The sequence below is a fragment of the Mauremys reevesii genome, linkage group 5, assembly GCF_016161935.1.
Source record: "Mauremys reevesii isolate NIE-2019 linkage group 5, ASM1616193v1, whole genome shotgun sequence".
NCBI classification, from domain to species: Eukaryota; Metazoa; Chordata; order Testudines; family Geoemydidae; genus Mauremys; species Mauremys reevesii.
The window spans coordinates 32436481-32459094 of record NC_052627.1 but is presented as its reverse complement, the minus strand read 5'-3'; the positions used below and the strand labels follow the sequence as shown (position 1 = coordinate 32459094).

General features: G+C 39.7%; 1 protein-coding gene across 1 annotated transcript in view; it reads left to right on the top strand.

Annotated features, from left to right (window-relative positions):
* The window catches only part of GSTCD (glutathione S-transferase C-terminal domain containing), a 123895-nt gene extending 102077 nt beyond the window's left edge, over positions 1–21818 (top strand). The window contains exons 9-12 of the mRNA XM_039540197.1: positions 6993–7126; positions 9398–9428; positions 14611–14680; positions 20750–21818. Coding sequence (XP_039396131.1) covers positions 6993–7126; positions 9398–9428; positions 14611–14680; positions 20750–20886 — 372 coding nt within the window. The 3' untranslated portion in view covers positions 20887–21818. The remainder of the gene's footprint in view (positions 1–6992; positions 7127–9397; positions 9429–14610; positions 14681–20749) is intronic.
* Positions 21819–22614: the final 796 nt, after the last annotated feature.

The window sequence follows — 22614 nt, the reverse complement described above, 5'->3', positions numbered from 1 at the left end:
AGCAATTGACTAAGCCCTCAAGGGTTAACTCTCACAACACTCTGCAAGACAACAGGAAAGCAAGGAGGGCAGACAGAGAGACACACCTTGTGTGTAAGAGAAAAAATGTGCATTTCCCCTTTAAGTAGCTGACCTCAGGCTTAAGTACACTGCCTTGTTAATTAAATCAGCTTGCTAAGACCTGAGACAGCAGCCTAGAATCTACCTCCCTCCGTTGTGTGTCCCCCCCGCTGCTCTATGGAAGATGGGGTAAGCGGGGTGCAGGAGCAGGGGGGAGGGTGAGATACCCTGATATTAGCCCCCCTCTTCCCTCCTCCCTATGTACAGCAAGCAGGAGTCTCTTGGAGCAGCTCCAAGGCAGAGGACAGGAGCAGCACATGGCAGTGTGGGGCGGGACACCAGCTGCACAGGGGACTTAGGGGAGTGGGGAGCAGATAGGCGGGCTGCTGGTCCACCCTGGTTCTAAGCACCCACCAGCTAGCTGCAAGGGGCTGCAAAGTTGAGAAGGAACAAGTGGATATGTATCAGAGTGAGTGAGAGGGGAAAGGTTGCATTTAAAGGCCCAGACTTTATACCCAGGCTGGGTATACTCCTAGTTTTCAGTGTTCTGACTGCCATACAAGTAACCCATCTTGCAGGCCTGTCCTGGCTGCAGTTTAGGCTGCTTACATAACTGCAGATTTGTGGTTCAGTGGTGCATCCTCCAGTGCTTTCAAGTGTGTTTTTGTTTTGTTTTTCTTTAATCTTGTAATTCAGGGGCAAGTATGAAGGGTTGATTATTTAGGCCCATTCATTTCCAGCTATACAACTGAACTATTTGTGCTATGGTAAATCATAGAAATCTCACACTGGGAGCCCTAGGTGTTTTTCCAAAAGCCAGAATCTTCTTTATAATTTACTTCTATCCAGAACTTGTACACAAAACATGCAACTGTAGTTCATCCTTTAAATTAATCACTAGTTTTTGCATTCAATGTAATCTCTGTTCAGTTTTTTCTGTTATTGAGATTGAGGCTAAATTAAATGTTCCTATGAGAGTTGAACTTTATAGGAGTATGTGTTATACTTCTGAGTTTTAGCCTGGGCTCTAAGACTGCAGTACAAGATCATGTGCTTCCCAGGATGAGGTCTTTTCTCCTTGATAGTCTGCTTCACTTCAAACTCAAACTGGCTAATTTTGCCTTTGTGGAACAGAAGTATAGTGCAACTATTTCACATTGCGTACATTTGCACTCTTATTTCATAGGTAATAATCATGTTACATTGACAAAATTGTTATAATTTGCAAATTATAACTGTTAAACATGACATAACAGCCAAGCGGTATTGTTACACAGAAATAAAACAGTATAGAGATAATTGACAACTGATATGGTTCTTGAAAGGTTCTAGAAAGACTTTCTCAAATGTAATAATTCTATGTACCCTGAATATAGTTGATTATGAAGGAAGTATTTTAAGTTTCTCGTGGCATATTATTTGGAATACTGTTTGTATAGTTCATAAAATGGCATAGCAGCAGTACAGACAGTATAGACTACTTGACAGTGTTTGCATATAGAACATTTTAAACCAATCTGCCCCAACTCAAATGTTCTTTAAGCATTGTGTAACTTTGTTGTGCTCAATGATATATTCCTGATTGAGACAGTCATTGGTCATGGCTTTGAGGATAAACATGGAAGCAGGCAGTTTATTTTGATATTCATCTGGATGTCCATAATAACAAACTGAAGATTGTTTTTGTTATCACTGCAGAAAATAACCTGTCATGGTTCATTTTGTTGCTGTATATTATGTACTTGGAAAATAAGGAAGAGGCAAAAAATGACATTTTGTATAAACCTGACAAAGAAGTCTTGACCTGTCTGGATTTTTATTAGTAGGGAATATGTGTAACTGTTTTGAGCTACCTCAGATAAAGTTGTGCTGTTCTATTTGGCTGCTAGCTTATTGTTAGCTTCACATTTTCAAATGTAAGTTAAGAAGAACTTGTCTGCCAAATAATTCCTCTTATTCATCAGATCAAATTGCAATATTTTAAATGCATGGAGTAATGAAAAACAGGGTTCCAAAACAGAGTATTCGAATATATGATCTAATTCACGCTACTAAGCACAGCAAGGATCTGGAGTCTGTAAGTAGGAAAAACCTTCGTAATGCTGAATTGCTTGGAGTCCTCATTTAAATGTCAATATTCAGAATACCCCTTAAGCTCTTAGCTATTTTTAATGATGTTTGTTATTTTATAGCACTGATGCTGTCAGAGCTGACCTAAGCAAAAAAATTGAAAAGTTTGGCTTGGTTTTTCTGGTGCATTAGATTCTCTTTTAATCTGGCAAAGATACAGAAAGAATGAAAGATTAAAGAGAAATATGGTCTCCTGAAAAGTCCTCCTTTTCCTGCCACTTGTCTGCAGATGATAAACCACGCTGAAGTGTCCCAACATTCAGGACATGTAATGTACAGCAGTACATATGGGTACATGCATCCGACGAAGTGGGTATTCACCCACGAAAGCTCATGCTCCAAAACGTCTGTTAGTCTATAAGGTGCCACAAGACTCTTTGCTGCTTTTACAGATCCAGACTAACACGGCCACCCCTCTGATACTTGACTCCATATTGGATGTTGTTAATGACAACCAGTTTTCAACTATGTGGAATCTGCTGAGCTGAAAGGAGAAGTCAGTTGGCTTAAAGGTTATGCAGGATCAATAAAATAATTCTCTACAGATATTAGTTAGCAGCAATTAATTGTTTCTTTTATATGTACCAGATCTGTGTTTTAGCACTACACTGAAAGAAGAGCTCCTTCCCCCCACAAGAGAACTGGGAGAGGACAGGAATTAGTCAGTGTTGAACCTGGTAGTTGTGATTTTTAAAAATATTCTCTTGTTTTTTAATTTTTTGTTCAGCTCCTTTGTTTTTATATACAACCATAACACCTTTTCCTACACTAACAAGCATATTTCTGATCCTTCTGTGTGCAGCTGTATTAACTACTACAGGTACTGATTGATTGCTTTGTTCACTGAGCTTACATAAAGCAATTTGCAGACAACAGTAGCACATTGTTATCTGTTTTGTTTTGTTTTTACACAAATTTGGGATTTAAGTTATTTTACCTTCTGATTTCTGAAGTCAAAAATCTTACTGTAAACCTTTAAATGTGAGTTTAAACCTGTTTCAAAACTTCTATGCTAAAGACTAATTAAAACACATTTATATAAGCACACGCACATGCATATCTGTGTGCAGAATATTCAATTAAAGGGAGAATATGCTGCAATTTCTCCAGTGCTCAGAGACCATAGAGAAAATTAACAACCATTAAAATGGTCACCTATTGGACTCAAGTATTTTTTGTGGGTGGATATTTTTCCATAGTACCTAGGTTTATGTTTTATAGTGGCGGGGAGGGGTATTATTTAATACCGGTCTTGGTAATACACTGGCTGGAATCCTGTATAATTATTGCATATAATCCCATAACAAGATCTACCATTTATGTGGATACTGTGTATGATTAACTTGCCTTTATCAAAATGGTAAAGTCAATGTAATCAGTCAGTAGTAGCTACCTATGTCCCTGTAGCATATTTGTTTAGGGCTAGATTGTTTCTGGCCCGTGTATGGCTCCATAATAGGGAACGACACATGGGAATCTTCCCTGTACATGAACCAGGTGCTTCCTTCATTGGGACCAACCCCAGTAGCAATCTTTGAGTTCCACTGAGTGTGGGAAATGCGCCCTGGTGCGCTATTCACTCCAAAGAGCACGGAGAGGATATAGGGTTATGACTGGTCATGGAGGGGAATGCACACTAGGGGTGGTGCAGTGGGTGTGCGCCTCCTGAATTCTGGGAAGCTCCAGGACAACTAGGGCACTGTGGTTCCACAGTGCCTCAATGCCAGGTTGTGCATTAGTGGCACAATCTGGCCTTTAATTGTTAAAATTTAGTCTGGTAACAACGAAGATTGTGACAGACTGGCACATTTTATATAGATATGATTATTTGTAGTGAGATAGTGCCCAGAGGGCCCCAACCAAGATCAGAGCCCTTATTGTGACAAGCACTGTACAAACACATAGTGAGACACCGTTCCTTCCCAAGGGCTGTTACAGCCTAAGTAGACAAGACATACAAAGTGGGAAGGTTAAACAGAAAGTGTTGAGCACCCAGCATTTGAAAATCAGACCTTAGTAAGGTTTCTCAAGTGGTACACCTGGGATCACTAGTCACCTTTGAAAATCTTGGCCATGACTTGTAATTTTTTTCTCAGACCTCTGCAATACCAGGATGCAATATCAATATTAAACACTGTGTGATAATGAAAATTTGATTTCCTTACTTCCGTCATAGTGTTAGCTATCTTTTTATGGAGCCCTAACTAGGCATTTTAGTGCCAGGGGCAAGCAAGCATATTTGCGCCCCCCACTATTTTTTCTTCATGTTTCCACCCGGAGATGATGTGGGGGGCGGGGGGGGGCACGCAGGGTCACATGCCCCCTAGTTTTTTTGGTTGCACCTCCCCACAACCCAGACAGGTTGGGTGGCCCACTGAGGTGAGTCAGGGGTTGGAGGTGGTGCTCCCTCCCCAGCCCCTTGCAGCAGGGCTGGCCCAAGTCAAGCCCTGCCGGACCGGGGCTTTACGTGTCGCCTCTGTTTCTGCCCCATTTTTCCTCCCCCAGCAGCTTTGTGCTTTGGGCGGCTGCCCCATTCATCCTGCCCTGGTTACGGCCCTGTCTTTTTGTATCCTTTTGTATGGTTTCCACTCTTGTTATTGTTTCCATGTATCTACAGATTTCAGCGCAATGAAGCAAAGCCAAAGGTTTTATTTTAGGGAGGATGGAAAAGAGTGAAGATTTCTTTTTCTCTACAGCAGCTGTGGCTAGATTTTGAGCACTACTGAGAACCTATTAGTCATCTGGAACTCAAATCTCTCAAGATCAAGGCCATAAATTGTTCCTGAATTTCTGTGCATCAATCTAGTCTTCTTTACCAACTAATCTTCCATAGAATGTGTGTTCAGGTTTTTATAACATGCTCATGTGGTACAGAAAGTTTTGAAATATCACCATGGTATGTCACCAGTCTCTGACATCACTTTTAGATGTTTGAAATGTTTCATCTTGCATATTATAAGCAGTGTCCCTCAAGGAGGAATGGAATTTAATCCACTTGAGCCCTGTATCCAAAAGGTCACATATTGGAAAACTGATCTAAGATCAAGGCTTCAGTGCCTGAGAATTGAATTAAATTATTCACAGATCAATGTATGTCAAGAAATACTAACAAGTCAATACAGTCACAGAAAACATCTTAGCTACTAATTATAAATCACAACCAAACCCTCAGCTCACCACTCATACCGCATACTAGTTTTTACTATTTGTCTGTTAAAGATCTGCTGACCTCCTATGAAACACTGTATAGAAGCAATTCTATCTTATTTCTTTTTTTGTTTTGTTTCCTCCCAGCACTTAAAGGAATTTTATCGAATGACTGAAAATTGTGGCTGATTAGCATTTTTTTCCATCGCTAGGAGAATCTGGGAAATTTGTTATGTTCTGGATTGTTTTGCTTTCTTTATTTTCTGTTACGAAAATGTAAATGAGAACATGATCTTTGTGCCTTAAGGGTTCATTTGTTCCTATTGCTTGTTCTCCACATGAAATCACAGTCTGTGATGTAATTTTCATCTTAGCCAATCGTGTAGTCAAACAGAATTGTGATACCATGTTAGGAATAAGCAGGAGGAACAGATTAATACTTAAGGCAGAAAGAGCCTGTTTTTATGCACAAGTTCCTATAGAGAAAAATATATAAACAAAATGTTGATATAAGGAAAATTTATTTCTGTAAATTTCCATTTTTTTAAAAGCTACAGTTTTGTCCCTTATCATTAAGGCTATCCATTTTGTCATGGATATATTTAGTAAAAGTCACAGACAGATCACTGGCAGTAATGAAAAATTCACGGAAGCCTGTGACCTGTCCTTGACTTTTACTAAAAATACCCGTGACAGCCTGTTCTTCCCGGTGTGCCTAGCCCACCCTTTGGGCTTGGGGTGGATAAATGACCTCACCTCCTCCTGCCCCTTTTGTGTCAAAGGAGCTGACCTGCTTTCCACAGTGAGTGTAGTTATGACTAGCACTTGCAGAGATGTGAGAGGTGGAGCCTCCTTCTGTATTTCACATGCACACACACTCACAATCTGGCCTGTCATGATTAAATGACATGTTAAATGTTTTTTCCTGGTGTACAAATGCATCTTGAAAGAAAGAAACAAAGAAAATTACAATGGAATGACAAAATCTTTGCCTGCTTATGGTCTCTGACAAACAAATGCCTGTTTACCAAATACCTCAGCTAAAAAGGTGCTGTCTCATTAACCTAAATTTGATTAAATATATTTTTCCTCTTTCTTGGCTTTACAGAAACCAAATAGTCAAAAGTGTGTTAAGATTTTCTTTCAATGAGAGATGATACATAATATGACCTATATGTGTGTTCCTGATTATTGTATTTCACACATTGTTTTTATTATAAAATCTAGCTTTAAAATATTTCTGTACATTTCTAAGGATTTCTTACTTGCACTGAAATTGTTCACTAACCAGCATGAGAGTTTGTTTTAAAATGTATTTTATATGTATCTTCAGTTGAGTTGGTATGGTACCTACTGTAAAATGTCATTGGCAAGTAACTTTAGTTCAGCAGCTATAGTTTCTCCACCAACATGAATGATTCATGAAGTTGCCTTGGCATTAAAATGAGCAAAAGAAATGTCTGACAGAGCCATGAGGCACACAAGGTGAGTGGTTGGGAATAGGCTCTTGCCTCACCCGGTAGCTTGCACTGCAGTGCATGGGGAATTTTTTTTAGATTTTCAGGTAATTCAGTCAGCCAGAAAACTGCTAAGAAATAGAGTTGTAAGAGAACAGAACAATGCTGTTAAGGTCTCTTTTTTTATATATATTTTAGGTGGCTCTGCATGCTTGTGGCGTGGCAACAGATATGGTGATTGAGCACTGCATCAAGGCTCACGCAGCCTTTGTCATCTGCCCTTGCTGTTATGGTTTCATTCAGAACACAGTGAAATTTACATTTCCACGAAGGTGAAGAATCTAGTTGTACAAGGGACTGGAAATGTAAAGTTAAATTTGCACTATAAAGAGGGGAAAAAAATCAAACGTATGTAAATGGACAAAGAATCTTAACTCTGCCCTATAAAGTTGCTGTGTCAACACTGAAAAACTATATGTTGACTTTAACTGTCCAGGACAAACAGGTTCACCTCATCAGTGACCACAAAAATACCTACAGCCTTCTTTCCAGAAATACACACTCCACTGAGAAAAGGGATACTTTACTAATTCCTGGATTGGTGTTAAGACAGCTATTTAACGCAGTTCACAAAGATTTTATATGCCACCAATTATAAAAGTGTTGTTAGATACAGTGCTAGTGAATCAACATGTACTGTACTCACCTCCAACTCCAAAATAATGAATTTATGGAAATTTCATGAAAATGGTAATGGGTAATGAGATGTGTGTGTGTGGTAGGGGGGAGTATCACACTCAGTCCTAGACACATAATATGTGCAGTCAGTTACATATGCAGTCAGCTACAATGGCACTGATTGACAAATATGTTACTGCAGTTCACCACCAGTGAAACCCCATTGATTTTGGTGGATTTACACTGGCATAAAACTAAAGTAATAACTGATCAATCAAGCCCACTACTCTTAGGTTAATCTTTTTGATATTTCTACCACAAACTGTACTGATTGTATTCTCCAGATTTAAGATGTCCATGATCATAACCCTTAGGCTTTGGCCTTTTTAACGCCCTTGGTCCAAAAATAACACATCTTAAGAAGTAGGTGTATGGGAATGAAGGCTATAGTGTTTCAGGACAGAGTTAAGATTCAGTAGCTTTGATAGTGTATTTTCATATTTTCAGACTGGTTTATGGTTTTAAGTAGACTCTTACCTTCTGAATTTCCAAGGTTATAAAATTTGAGTTTTATTAGAAAATACAACACCCTTTGGGTCTATATTGTCTGACATAAATAAGTCTTTCTATCTTAAAAGGGATTCATCAACCTAAAAATGTTTGTTTGAAAATATTTTTCTTACTACTTTTACAAGAAACATCTAAGATTGCTGTAACTGAAAGTGATTAAAGAATAACTATTTGTTTTTTCAGTTTGATTACTTTGTGCATTCGACAGCACTTTATGTTCCCCCAGTTTTGTTCTATATCTTGTATAGTATGTTTCCTCTTTTGTTTGTTTCCATCTTTCACATAGCAAGAAAGAAGAAAAAATATTAAAAAAAACAGGATAATACAACTAAAGTGGCAAAAATAGGCAGAGGGATTTAGGGGCAGATATAATATTAGAAACTACTTTCAACTTATTTTTTAAAGGTCGACTAGATGCTATCATTTAACTTCAAGTTAATTACAATTTTAGACTGGAAATTCATTAAGGTTTGTGAAGATGTTTGAGATCTTTTGCTCAAAGGTGCTGTAGAAATGCAAAGTGTTCTGTTTTTATTAACATTTACAATTTTAAAGGCTCTAAAGCACATAAGAGACTATCTAGTTCTCAGTGCAGCAGTTCAGCCTTGGGACTACAATTTAATTTTCTTAAAGTTGGTAATATTAGAAAACATTCCACAATAACTGGGCACAAAGTATTTAATTCAATTCTAGTGACAAATAATGCAGTTTTATGGTATGGCAGACACAGTGTGTATATACTGTAGGGCAGCGGTTCTCAAACTTCATTGCACTGCAACCCCCTTCTGACAACAAAAATTACTACATGACCCCAGGAAGGGGTACCGAAGCCTGAGCCCACGCAAGCAGAGGGGAGGTCAAAGCCTGAACCCCACCGTGCTGGGCGTCACCTTTCGCCCCAAGTGGTGAGGCTTGGGCTTTGGCTCTGGGCCCCAGCAAGTCTAACACCAGCCTTGGTGACCCCACTAAAAGGGGGTCGTGACCCACTTTGGGGTCCCGACCCACAGTTTGAGAACCACTGCTGTAAGGGATATACGTGCCTACAATATAGAGTATTTATGTAAACTATGGATAAAGCCAGTTTTATAAAAATGTGTAGTATTTATAATGGTTAAAGAATAAACTTCAATAAATAGTACAATAAAACATAAAATTACATATAATGTGTATATAATGTGCCTTTTCTACTCAAGCTGTCATAGTTTCTGCTTCTGAATACAGCTTCTGAATACAGCTTCACAGCCTCCAGATAAAAATATTTTGTTTAAAATTCAATCAAGTGTTTAAAAATTACTTCTGTTTTCAATCTTGGTTATTTCCAATGTTGATTGAATCAATCTCCTTTTCTGTTTCAGTCATCAGTTCAAGGAAGTTTTATCCTATAAGGTATGTAAAGGTATTTCTGTGGTTAGATTTTCTTTTTGTGCCCTTTTCTGCATTTCCCCTGTGGTTTGTAGTGGAATGAATTTATCTTTTAATTATGAGGATGAACACACAATGTAATAATGTTTAGTAATTCAGATCTACTCACATTCCTTCCACTTTTTAAAAAAGGCTTATTTTCAGTAAAATAAAATCAGATGATTTCTCCATAAAAGAACTTTATCCCTTAGTGAAGATGAGTAAAACACTCCTAGGATTCATGTTTTGACATGTTTCATTTAAAATCTTCTGGATACCACTCATTGTATAGACTTTGTGTACATATTGATTGTTCTTAGGTATATAGACCTAACTAAATGTATAGTAGAATGTTTTGTATACTGCTTGCTTCTAGAGAACTCATTTTCAAATAGCTCTTATCTGAAAATATTTAAAGAACTAGCTTTCTTTCTGTACAGCAACCTATTAAAGGCAATACAATCTATTGTAAGCTTCAGATTTTTCTCTATCTAATGATAGTGCTTTTCCTTAATTTGCACCTTGAGCATTGGTTAGGCACTTTTATAAATAGGAATAAATCATAAATACAATTCTTTACTAAGATTGTTTTAGCAATTATTTGAATTAAAATGGCTTTCTAAAGTACTTAATATACATTTAATATGTCATATTTGATTTAAGATGAGTTTAAAATGTAATTGATCAACAAACCTTTGAATAGTTGTATTACTCTCTTTCTTGAATCATTCTCCTGTGTGTAACTGGGTGTAGTGTTAACAAAAAAAAAATTATTTCAAAGTAAGAGGACTTTTTGTTCAATAGTGAATTCTCATTCATGGACGAATGGATTTTAACATTTCTTTTGCCTAAATTTGCTTCCTTATATGTAATTCTTGAGCCAGTTCTCACCTCTTCAGTAATCAGAGGTGATGTGCGGGGTCACGCAGGGTAACATGCCCTCCTCAGATTTCTGCCAGGGCTTATATGCCCTTCCCTGAATCCCACTGCATACCACCAGAACCTTTAAATTCTGCCCCCTCTTGTTTCCTCCCCTCGCACACTATCACTACGTGTCGCCTCTGTGTGTAATGATCCTGTATTTGGAGGACCTACCTTGGAAATGCTCACCAGCATTTTTCCTTTGTCTTCTCAGATCTCCCTGTGGACATCTTAGGTTTCTTGATGTTACACAGTAACTTAACTGCAGAAAGTCCCTAGAACCTTGAGAAACTTGAACAGTAGGAAGAAAAAAAACACGTTCCTTTTAGCCCCTAGCATTCTGTGTCCAGAGAAATAATATCTGTGTCAATGTCACTTTTAAAGTGCTTTTACGAACTACTTGTCAATGTTGTAAAAGTTTTTTGGGACAGATTTACAAATAAGTTAAGTCTGAGGACTGTTAGGTTGTCACATGCATTGTAGTTGTAGCCATGTCGTCCCCAGCATATTAGAAAGATGAAGTGGGTGAGGTAATAGCTGTTTTTGGACCAACTTCTGTTGGTGAGAGAGGCAAGCTTTCGAGCCACACAGAGCTCTTCTTCAGGTCTGGGAAAGGTATTCCGAGTGTCACAGCTAAATGTTAACTACTTATGCTAAATAATCTGTTCCACCTTGCATTTAGTCATCCTCAAAGGAAAGCTGTACAACACTTTCAAAAGATGAGCCTGGGAAATTAAATTCATAACTCTGCAAGACACTAAAAGTCATGGACTGAACAGACACACTGGATTTATGGCTTATTGCAACAACCCACTAACCCCCTCCTTTTGTCCTATGACTGCACAGGTGTTAACAGGCCACTCTACCTTAAACGGAGGCCCCCACTTTTGAAGTCCCTGTCGGGGGCTGGTATCGCCAGTCCCCTTTCCCACCCATGCAGGAGGCACAAGCCCCTCCATCCAGCTCCTCTCTCTGTCAGCTGTGGAAGGCAAAGTCCTTGAGATCATCGTCCTGGTCTGCTTCCACCACTGCCTCCATGCTTGGAGGCCTGGTGGTTGTGGGGGGGCACACCTATGGATACAGCCCCTTTCCTCCAATGCCCATGGTATGAGGGGGCCTGAAGCCCTGCACCCTAGAACAGTTCCCAGCTCAGAGACCCCTGGAGGTGCTGTGGGAGGCTGGCACAACATTACTCACTGAAATTTGGCCTGGTCACTCTGCCATCATGACAGAAGGGCAGCCAGGACAAATTTCAGTGGCATTATGACCCCATGCGCCAGATCGCAATGCCAAGCCTGCAGAGCAGCAGAGCTCCAGCACGACCTTGAAGACTTCAACTATGGCTGCTGGTATGTGGGAACGGTGCTAGTGCTTGTGCCTCCCATAGGGCTGGGGCCAGGGGGAGCCCTGGTGGTGCCACATCGCAACGTCATTCTCTAAAATTTCACCTGGCTGCCCCCTGTCATAACAGAGGGGTGGCTGGGCCAAATTTCAGTGAGTGGCATTGCAAAAACAGTTGCAGTGGGTGCTGAAAATTATGGTTTCTGCAACAATATCATGGCCTTAATTATAATTAACTTTGGTTATACAGATAGCTATAAGAATTTTTATGTATCATATTAATATATTGGTTAAAATTATTGGCTAGTGACTAAAATTCAAATGTGATGGGCAGATATTGTCTGTGTCCTTTAGTTCCCATCTTAAATTCATTTTTCTTATCTTCCTTTGAGAGATCCAAGGAGACATCAAGAAGAATGACAGTTCCCATATAATGATAAATCTGATTTTTTTAAACCAATTTACTTTATTTGTACATAACAAGACTTATAATAGACCAACAGGGATATAACCTCTCCATGTACATGGGATCCATTCACTGTTGGTCACCTTGGTCTACCTGCGATCAGTTTACTTTTCTGATGGGAACATTTTGCCTTGATTCATTAGAGGTTAAAGTTGCAAAACTAGGGCTATGATGGTTGTAGGCTTGCACCAAAAGACACTCGGAGGCTACATTTTTTATCTTTTCCTGAGGGATTGTTGGAAGGTAGGAACCAAACTACTTCACATATTTAGCTTTGACAACTTAGCAGAATTTGCTCTCTCCAGAGAGCAAATTAACTACACGAAAAGCTGGATAGTTTTAATTAAGATGTTTGTTGTCCTGATAATGGCTGCACCATATCTACCATCAGGAAATGTGACAGGTTGCTATTTTTTTGAAGGGGAAATTACATAGTCGTAAAGTCAGATGTTTTTGTGTATTCACAAGCCAGTCCTCATTTTTCAAGTTAGTTGAGTGATAATGCTTACCTCAGAGTTCAGATCTGGTTTGACAAGCTGCAGAGCTGGCGGGGGCAGTGGGCTCTCTGGGTTGGGTGGCTCATTCTTTATATGAGAAAACTGAGCTGAGCCTGTTTCTTTGGAGACTTCTACCTAGGCTATGTTTCAGCCTGAGATATAGGAGCTACCCTTTATTCATTCACTGAAATGACAACTGCTTAGCTTCCCAGCTCAGAGTTGTTTTTACTTGCTGCTGCTTTCCCTTAATTGGAGACTCCTCCAGTACCTCTCCCCCTAGCTCCGACTGCCCCTCCTGTACCAAAGCCAGGTGCTTTTGGAAGCCTCTGCCTGGTGTCTTAATTTGCGGTTTTTCTCTTAGCAGCTCCTCCTGCCCTGACCAACTGCTCCAGCTTCTTTAAGCTTCCCAAACGGCTGTTCCAGCAGCCCTAATAGCTGGTAAAACGTTAGAAGTCAGGCAGATACATCTGAGCTTGCCCTCCCTTCACCTAATGCAGGGGCTGAACCTTTAAAAATCATCTCTTTATATTAGGAGTAATGGTCTCAGGTTGCAGTGGGGGAGGTCTAGGTTGGATATTAGGAAACGCTATTTCACTAGGAGGGTGGTGAAGCACTGGAATGGGTTACCTAGGGAGGTGGTGGAATCTCCTTCCCTAAAGGTTTTTAAGGCTTGACAAAACCCTGGCTGGGATGATTTAGTTGGGGATTGGTCCAGCTTTGAGCAAGGGGTTGGACTAGATGACCTCCTGAGATTCCTTTTCAACCGATATTCTATGATTCTATGAATAACCAAGAATGGAAGGATAACCTAGTTTGATTTAAGAAAGCAGTGCTCATTTTCAGACCTCTAACTTTGGTTCTCTGTTACGTTCCATAGAAAAGTTTCTCATGTCTGTATTGCCATCTGACATTACAGAGGGCTCTATAAAGCTGGACAATTCTGAAATAGTTCTTGCCAGAGGTGGTGCTAGCCCTTTGGGGACCCTAAGCAGGAATATTTTGCCCCTCCCAAAACATAATAAAAAGTGAATAGGGGGCTCCGTTTTGCTGCTTGGGGCCTTAAGCAGTTGCTTAGTCTGCTAATGCCTAGCACGGCTCTGGTTGTGGTTGCTAGGTCTTAGCACTTGAAATTTCAGCTGTCCCACTTAGTATAGTTTTTAGGAGCATTCTTTTTAGTTGTCATTGCATCATAATCTTTCGCCTCCCACTGCAAGAATGGTTAACTTATCTACCCCTGCTTCATTTGTCTTGCTAGCCAAAGGCTAAAAATGGAAGTCAGAGTTAGTTCTTGATATCTTACAAGGAGGTTTCTACTTTTGTTTAAATTTATTTTGTGCTATAGAGTTAAGAGAGTTTCCCCACGTCAAGGTGTGGAACACTGAAGTCCAGTTTCAAATTGACTCTATACTGATTTGGGTGGGATTTGAGCAATGGAACGTTGGCCTATCCCCAACAAGGGTGATGATGATTCTTTCCTGCTTCGGAATCATTATTGATAGCAGACACAGGATGTTTGAGTGCCCCCACACTCCAGTTTGAATGCTACCCACAAATGGGGAGAGGAGGTCCAAGACTCACCCTGCGGCAGCAGGATGGCTTGGCTGCCAATTGGTGCATATGGGAAGGGCTTAAGCAGCCTGAAGTATGCCACCCAAGAACACTGCCCTGTAGTAGGGGGCTGTGTCCAGTTCCCCTGCTGAATGGAAATAGAGAAGTCTGATCCAGAGACAAACTCACTGCCCCTGCCCCAAAAATATACACTTTCAAAGGCTGAAGTGGAGCTGAAATAAGTACAAGTATAAATTAATTTTAATAGAAAAATATTCAATACACATAGTTTTCTGGTACCTTTGAATGTTTAAATAGTTTTTTTATGTTGAAATTAAATAACTGTTTTAAAGAGTAATGACATAAAACCATATTTCTGTACTTTGTATTCTAGGAGCACATGATTCTTTGCAGATTTGCAGATCAGACAGCTGTTCAGCTTCCACCCAAACGCAGACTAATAGGTATGCATTGCCACAGATCAGCTGTTGTGCAGAATATGCGCAGTGTATTTTGTGATGGGCTGAGCTTATGATATATGGGAAGCACTGGTACATTTATCAATAGGGAATTAAATTGCTGTTTTCTCAACATACTTACAGCAGTGAGTGTTTCTATTGCTGCATCTTTTTTCACTGTTGTAGTGAAGCATTTTTCCTGGCTGAAGTTTTTAAAATATGAGCTAGAGTATAATTTGACATTTTATTGATCATTATGTCTCTGCACCAGCTCCTTCCCCCTCTATACCCTGAAAAGGGAGAAGACTTCCTGAAGTTCACTAGAGACCTCTCTAAAGCCAATCTAGCGCCCGTGAAAAGTATTTAGATACTCTGCAATGGGTGGCAGTATGAAACCCCTAGATATATTAAACATGATATAGTAGTTGGTGATAAATCATTTAAAAAACTCTCTGACAAACATCCAAGGCCAGATGGGAACTGTTCAAGAATTGTGCAGAAAGTAGCAAAGATAGGAATATCTTTAGCAGAGATATTGAAAACTTCTTTGAAATCGAAGGACTTAAGTGACCAGAAAGGAAGTTGCTGTAACTCCTGTATGAAGGGAAATATCAAGGAAAGATACAGGAAGGACAGACCTATATACTGAACTTCACTAGTAAGAACAAGCTAGATACATTAGTCAGAGTGAATTTTTAAAGACTAAATAAGGATAATTAAATCTAGCAGCATTCTGAGAATGGTTAGTGTACTGGCTCCAACTGATCTACTATTTGATACTATTCTGTTATCTACTGTTTGTGGAAAAAACAGTAATATATCTGTGGTAATGTGCAGTTCAGCTTTTAGCTATTTGATGTATTAAATAATAAATTATGTTTTTCTGTTTTACATTTTTATATGGTCATGGTATATAATAGCAAAAACTACCTGCAGGTTGTGTATTTCCATGCAATTAATGACCAGCTGGGCTATGTGCATTGGTCTCTCACTTCCTTCAGTGACTCATTAAGTGCTGGAAAATGCCCTCACCTGTTGGCCGTTATGGTTCAAGTCAGACATGTATTAATTAAAAAAGAGGGGCTGATCCAAAGTAAAGGGGAAGGCTATTGTTTTTTCAAGGAAAGGCTTTTACTAGATCTCAGATGCAAATGTCCCCAAAACATAGACATTCGCTGGATGATATCTGAACCTAGAGCAACATCTTACAGCTCAAGTTCCTCTCTAGTTCTTGTGTAGAATAGTGACAAATGACAGATGTTCAAGAGCGGATAAAGAATTAGCTTAGCTGTGGCAGATGGATGTATCATTCCTCTGCAATATTTAATTTTCTAAATGGAAAAGGGAGACTACAAACTGGTTTCAAATACAAAACCCAACAACAATTCAAGCCAAGATAGGGCAGACACTGTTGGGGAGTGAAGGTGGATATTTTTGGCTCAAAAACACTTATGAAATACATCAAAGGCAGTAGGAGCAACTAATCTAAATACATTTTAAAAGCTGCACTTGCGGTATTCAAGGTATTTCCTATAGTTCAGACTACTAAAGGAAATACTGCAGATTCTGAGATAATTTCCCATTTTACTTAAAAATAGATATGATTATTTTGCTATCCCACTGTATTTAGACAGAAAAAAAATTGTCAGGGTTACAGCTGACAATTATACTCCACCCACTGAGAAGGGTGTCTCCTCTTTTGCTTGTGAGATAGCCATGGGAGACGGGAAGGAAACTGCCAGTTCAAAAGAGAGGGAAGGGACAGCAAATGAGCTTCTGTCAGCCTTTTGATACAAATGTCAGGTGTTTTTGAATTATTTCAACTTTTTGTATGTTCTCTGTCTCATAGAAATTGTACATTTTTTCTCACAAACATGTTTCCCCAAGGGGAAAAAAAACCCTCATTGGTATTTTTATTTTAAAACTAACAATTTTTTCTATTCTATTCCTTTCCATTCCATTCCATTAGACATTAGACTATTCTATTCTACTGAAAAATCTTTATGGGGGTGTGGTTGCTGTGGATTAAGTTTTGTTTAAACTGAAGGTCAGACCACATTTGTGTTAGATTCATGTTCTTTTGACAAGACAAGATCAGGTATTGAAAAGCTACATCAAATGCACTTCAGATTTTCTTTTTAACGAAGGGTTTTAAATGATTGAAAGCATGGGAAGAATTTTGGAGGGATGTGTGTGTCTTTTTTTTCTATATTTGTAGATAGTGAGAAAGTGGCTTATTCTGCTTTTTTTTCCAGTCTTTTAAGATTGAAAAAAAATGATATATGTAGCAATGCTTACTGTGGGTCACACAACTTCTGTAAAATAGTACGGGTTTATTGACTTGTCATACTGCTCACGTGTCACCAGATAAACACCTCAAACTTAAAGGCCTGGTCACAACAGTTCAGCCTGTTTATCTATCAGTGGTAGTTATATAGTACCAATTACTGTCGGGTATCTGTGATGAAAAAACTGCTGATTTAACCCAAACAGTTACCCAGAAAAACATAATTCCCTGTTAAATAATGAAGACCTCTGTACCTCCTCCATCAGAGCATAATCACTTCCTTTCCCACTCTTCTCTGTGGTGCAAACTGGGCATTTTGATACCCATTGTGCCCAATAATAGCATCCAGGCCCAAGCAGCGATGTCACAAGCATCAATCCAGCCTACTTAGTATTCCCTATCTGATCCCAGCACTGGCTCATATATCTAAGATAAATCCCAGTGAGACCAGCAGGAGAACAGGGCCCAAGTTGTGACTGATATTCCAACCCTGTCTCCCAGATGAACAATAAGTAACAATGACATCACTATAATTACATGGTGTGTACATGTGCACAGAGGTTTGTCAATCTGCCATTGAAGGACATTTTCTTTCTAACCTCAAACACAGGGATCAGTGCTACAGTGCAACTAACCACAGACCAAGCTTGGCAAGATTTATAATCCATTTGCCAAAACGGGAGTGGTAGGGGAAGATCTATATCAGGGAAGCAAATATAGCTGCCAGACTGTCACATCCCTGAACTATTCCCACCCCCCTACCCCATTAATCACTCCCAACCAATCTGTGTCTCTATTGTGTTCAAAGCCACCAATCAGAATTAGCTGTGTTCATGCTAAAATCAGCTGAGGGGTCCAAATTCCACCAATCGCTGGAACCATTTTAGTAGAGGTGAAGCATTATGTTTTCTGTGTAACTCAGCAATCTGCATTTTAATTATGCAGAAGAAAATGCTTGTGACCATCCATTTGTTATGGAAAAATAGTAAGTAGATTGAACTCAGTACAGCTTAATATTTAAAGAGAAATGTTTAAATAAATTATATGCAGCTCTGCATCTGTGTGCCAGATTTTGTGGAATGTACTGTAATGACTCTCCAATCCCAAATGTATTAAATTGTATTATTTTATCAAGCCATAGATAAGAGCACAGGAGCATGAAAAGGAGAGACTATAGTAGCTTTTGCATCTTGTTCAGGACTTTATAATCATGAATCTTTAATATATCTCAAGATACTGACGAAACTTTCTTGTAAGAGTTGTGAAAATGCTGAAAGTTCCACCTTTTCTGTGAATTATTGTTCAGATAGTTTGGACATAGATAGAAACCAAATGTATTGAATAATATTCACCTGAAATCTGTAAAGAAAACATATACCTTTGGCTTTATTTTACTATCCTACGAAATTCTAACCCAAGAACAATTCAGACTTTTCCTCTACAGTTGCTCAGATTTATTCCCAAATATGTTTCTAAAATGAAGTTTTCATTTCCATTTCTAGAAGTAATTAGGCTGTATGTAACTGATGAGGACAGAGACATGCATAGAATTAAGCGGCAGTCTGCAATTTTTATTAAACTGTAACACAAGGGAGGGGGCGCTACTTGCCCACTATTCATACTCTCCAATTCGGGCATTTAATTGGTTTCAATACAAGGGTTACAGGGATCTTTACCATATAATCCATAATTGGCATTAGGTAGGCAGGCTCACAATGGAGGCTAGGCTCTCCTCAGCCTACCCCCCAGTACTCTGCTCTCTCTCAGTGCTAGCACCTTCTCCCCTGTGAGAGGGACAGGGGTTGCAGCAGGGTGAGGACTTTGACCCACAAAGGTTCACCTTATCACATGAGCCCAAGGTTGGGAACCATTCATTTTATTCTCTTAATTGCATTGGAAACTGACTGCAAGTTGCAATGAATAAACAACTCCACCAATATCTCAGTTAGAAATTAACTGTGTTCCTACTCAACCCCCAGTGACTTGAAGGTGCTGCAAGGAAGGCAAAAAACTCCCTGGTGCCCTTCCAATTGCCTCATGGCAGAAAAAATTCCATCCTGACCCAGGGCCGCCCAGAAGATTCAGGGAGCCTGGGGTCTCCCGTTGCCGAATTGCCGCCGAAGACCCAGCACTTTGGCGGTGGGTCCCAGGGCGGAAGGACCCCCCGCCGCGGGTCTTCGGGGCACTTCAGCAGCGGGTCCCAGAGCAGAAGGACCCCCCGCTGCTGAATTGCCGCTGCAGACCCAGAGCAGAAGAAGCTCCGGGGGCCCGAGCCCCGCGAGAGTTTTCTGGGGCCCCTGGAGGAAGTGAAGGACCCTGGGCTAGGGGCCCCGAAAAACTCTCAAATTGCCCCACTTGCGCCCCGCCCCCTGGCAGCCCTGTCCTGACCCCCTAAACAGGCAATTGGCTAGACCTGCAGCATCTGTCAGACCAGGTTCCCATTCCTACTTCAGGTGGGTAGAGTGGGCTACTGTAATGGAGTTGAAAGAGGCTCAATATGACCCCTGCATTGGCCTATATTCTGGGAGCTGGGGAGTGCTGACCAATCAGCACCCCTCTCCCCCAGCAGGCCAGTGGGTTCCAGAGACTTCCATGGGGAGAAGTTACCTACTGTCCCTTGGCGAGTGTAAATAAAAATATAGGTGAAATGGAGGAAAGCAGATTTAGAGATGTTGGGTACATCTGGATTAGGCTGCTTCTAGATTCTAAGTTATTTACTGCTAAGTTTTTCTGATGTCACTAGTAATTGAATAATGTTCATTAATGTTATTAATGATCTGGATGATGGGATGGATTTGCACCCTCAGCAAGTTCACAGATGACTAAGCTGGGGGGAGAGGTAGATACGCTGGAGAGTAGCAATATGGTCCAGAGTGACCTAGACAAATTGGAGGATTGGGCCAAAAGAAATTTGATGAGGTTCAACAAGGTCAAGTGCAGAGTCCTGCAATTAGGATGGAAGAATCCCATGCACCGCTACAGGCTAGGGACCGACTGACTAAGCAGCAGCTCTGTAGAAAAGGACTTGGGGATTACAGTGGATGAGAAGCTGGATATGAGTCAGCAGTGTACCCTTGTTGCCAAGAAGGCTAACGGCATATTGAGCTGCATTAGTAGGAACATTGCCCGCAGATTGAGGGAAGTGATTATTTCCCTCTATTTGGCACTGGTGAGGCCACATCTGGAGTATTTCATCCAGTCTTGGGCCCCCCACTACAGAAGGGATGTGGACAAATTGGCGAGAGTCCAGCGGAGGGCAACGAAAATGATCAGGGAGCTACGGCACATGACTTACGAGAAGAGGCTGAGGGAACTGAGCTTGTTTAGTCTGCAGAAGAGAAGAGTGAGAGGGGATTTGATAGCAGCCTTCAACTACCTGAAGGGGGATTCCAAAGAGGATGGAGCTTGGCTGTTTTCAGTGGTGGCAGATGACAGAACAAGGAGCAAAGGTCTCAAGTTTCAGTGTGGGAGGGCTTGGTTGGATATTAGGAAACACTATTTCACTAGGAGGATGGTAAAGCACTGGGATGAGTTACCTAGGGAGGTGGTGGAATCTCCATCCTTAGAGGTTTTTAAGGCCCGGCTTGACAAAGCCCTGGCTGGGATGATTTAGTTGAGGTTGGTCCTGCTTTGAGCAGGGGGTTGGACTAGGTGACCTCCTGAGGTTTCTTCCAACCCTAATCTTCTGTGATTCTAATGCCAAAGGGAATTTTTTTTTGTACATCATATATTTCTACTAAAAAATACGGAAGTCTTTTAATGTTGCTGTTTTTGTTCTGGTATTCTAGGAAAACACTGTATGGGGCTGGTGGATCTGGATCGGGCATGGGCTGCAGAAGAATGCAACTACTCTGTCCAAGTGATGTCCATGGAGCCAGAAAGTTGCTCTCCAAAGAACAACATGGTAGTGGGTGTCCCTATTTAGGTTAAAAGATTTATATTTGATTTTAATTTAGGCATCAATCATGAACAATGCCTGATAACATCCAGGGGTTCAAACTGCTGGGAAGCAGGCATCAAACATCCTGAACCCTTAGTCTTCAGAAAAGGAAGTAGCAGGAAAAGGTTTGGAAAGTTGGCTGCCTACAGAGCATCACAAATCCTACTTGTAATATGTTATTAAATGACTGCTGGCTTTCATAATGAGAATCCTCTGAACCATTCACCTGCCCACAGAGTAATATCCACCAGTAAATGTTGGAAAAGGTTTGGTTTCATTGCTGGAAAGGTGATTTTCTTTTAAGTACTGCCATCTCTGCTGGTCTTTCACATTTGAAATTACAGCTGAAAACCATATTTATGTTCACAGGCTGAGTATTTATCTGACGGTAATGTAGGTTTCCAGATGGACAGTAAGAGCTGCTGAATGTTTTGTACTTAAATTTGAAAAATCTAGTCACATATTTATGATGTAACTTTTTATGAGCAGTCTATACAATAATAGATTGTACATACTGTATGGCATTTGTTGACTTTTTGTTATAAAAAGTCTGCACTGTTGTAACAGTATTGTTTTTCATAAAGATCCTTGAAATACTTTCTGCATCATTCTACTCATCAAAATGCATATTTTTAATCTCTTAATTTGTTTTTAACATTTTAAATTTCTTTGGATGTGTGGCATGAGAATTTTGTGCTCAGGAATCTGAGAGCGTGGACAGCCTCTGAGAGCAAAATCCTTCTGTTTATCCACTGGACGGACAGACAGGCAGACACTGTGTGAGCCTCCTGATTAGAGCTGGATGTGTAACAGAGTTTTTTGGTTGCTGGCCAAAAAGAAAAAAAAATGTTTCAGATTATTCTGAAAATGAAATTTTTCAACATTTTTGGTAAATCAAATGATAATAAAAATTTCAGGTTGAATAAAATGTTTTATTTGTCCTGAATTGAAATGTGTTGTTTCCATTTTGAGCATTTAACATTTTAAATAAAATTAAAGGAAATTTTGAAATAAAAAGTAATTTTGAATCAAAAGATCAAAATGTTTCATTTAAAAATGTCAAAACAAAACATTTAGATATTTTAGATTTTTTTAAAGAAAATAATTTTGGCAAAATTGACATGAATTCACAAAATGTGTTTGTCGCTGAATCTGCATTATTCACCAAAAAAAAAAAAAGACACCTATATGCTTCGTACCTCACCACTAACCTTGGCAGGGATTGCTCTTCATCTTAGATTGAGAAACTGATTACCAGTGCTGGCTGATGTCTGTGCCATTCCTAAAACAGAGAAATGGTTATATTTGGAAATGCTGAATTTTTATCTGTCATCTTCACTTATTTTTACTAAATTTAAAATTTGTACACAGTTGCATTATAGGAACCCTGTGAAAATATCAACCATATATATGTTACAGTAAAAGGAAAATGAACCTCTTGTGTAGTAGCATCTTTATATCCTAATTTAAATTAGTAGCATCATTCACTGACACTAACAGAAATCAAAATAGAATATAGAATTTGCTTGAGGGGTCTACTGATTTGGTGCATTTATGAATTTTGCAGTTTGTTTAAAATATAACTAAGGTTTGGTCAATGTGGATGTCATCTATTTTATGGTTACATCTCCAAAGGGTCTAGGTGTCCTTTTGTGTGAATGGCAATGGAAGCCTACATGCTGTTTCATTTAGAGATGCAGGCCTACACAAGCA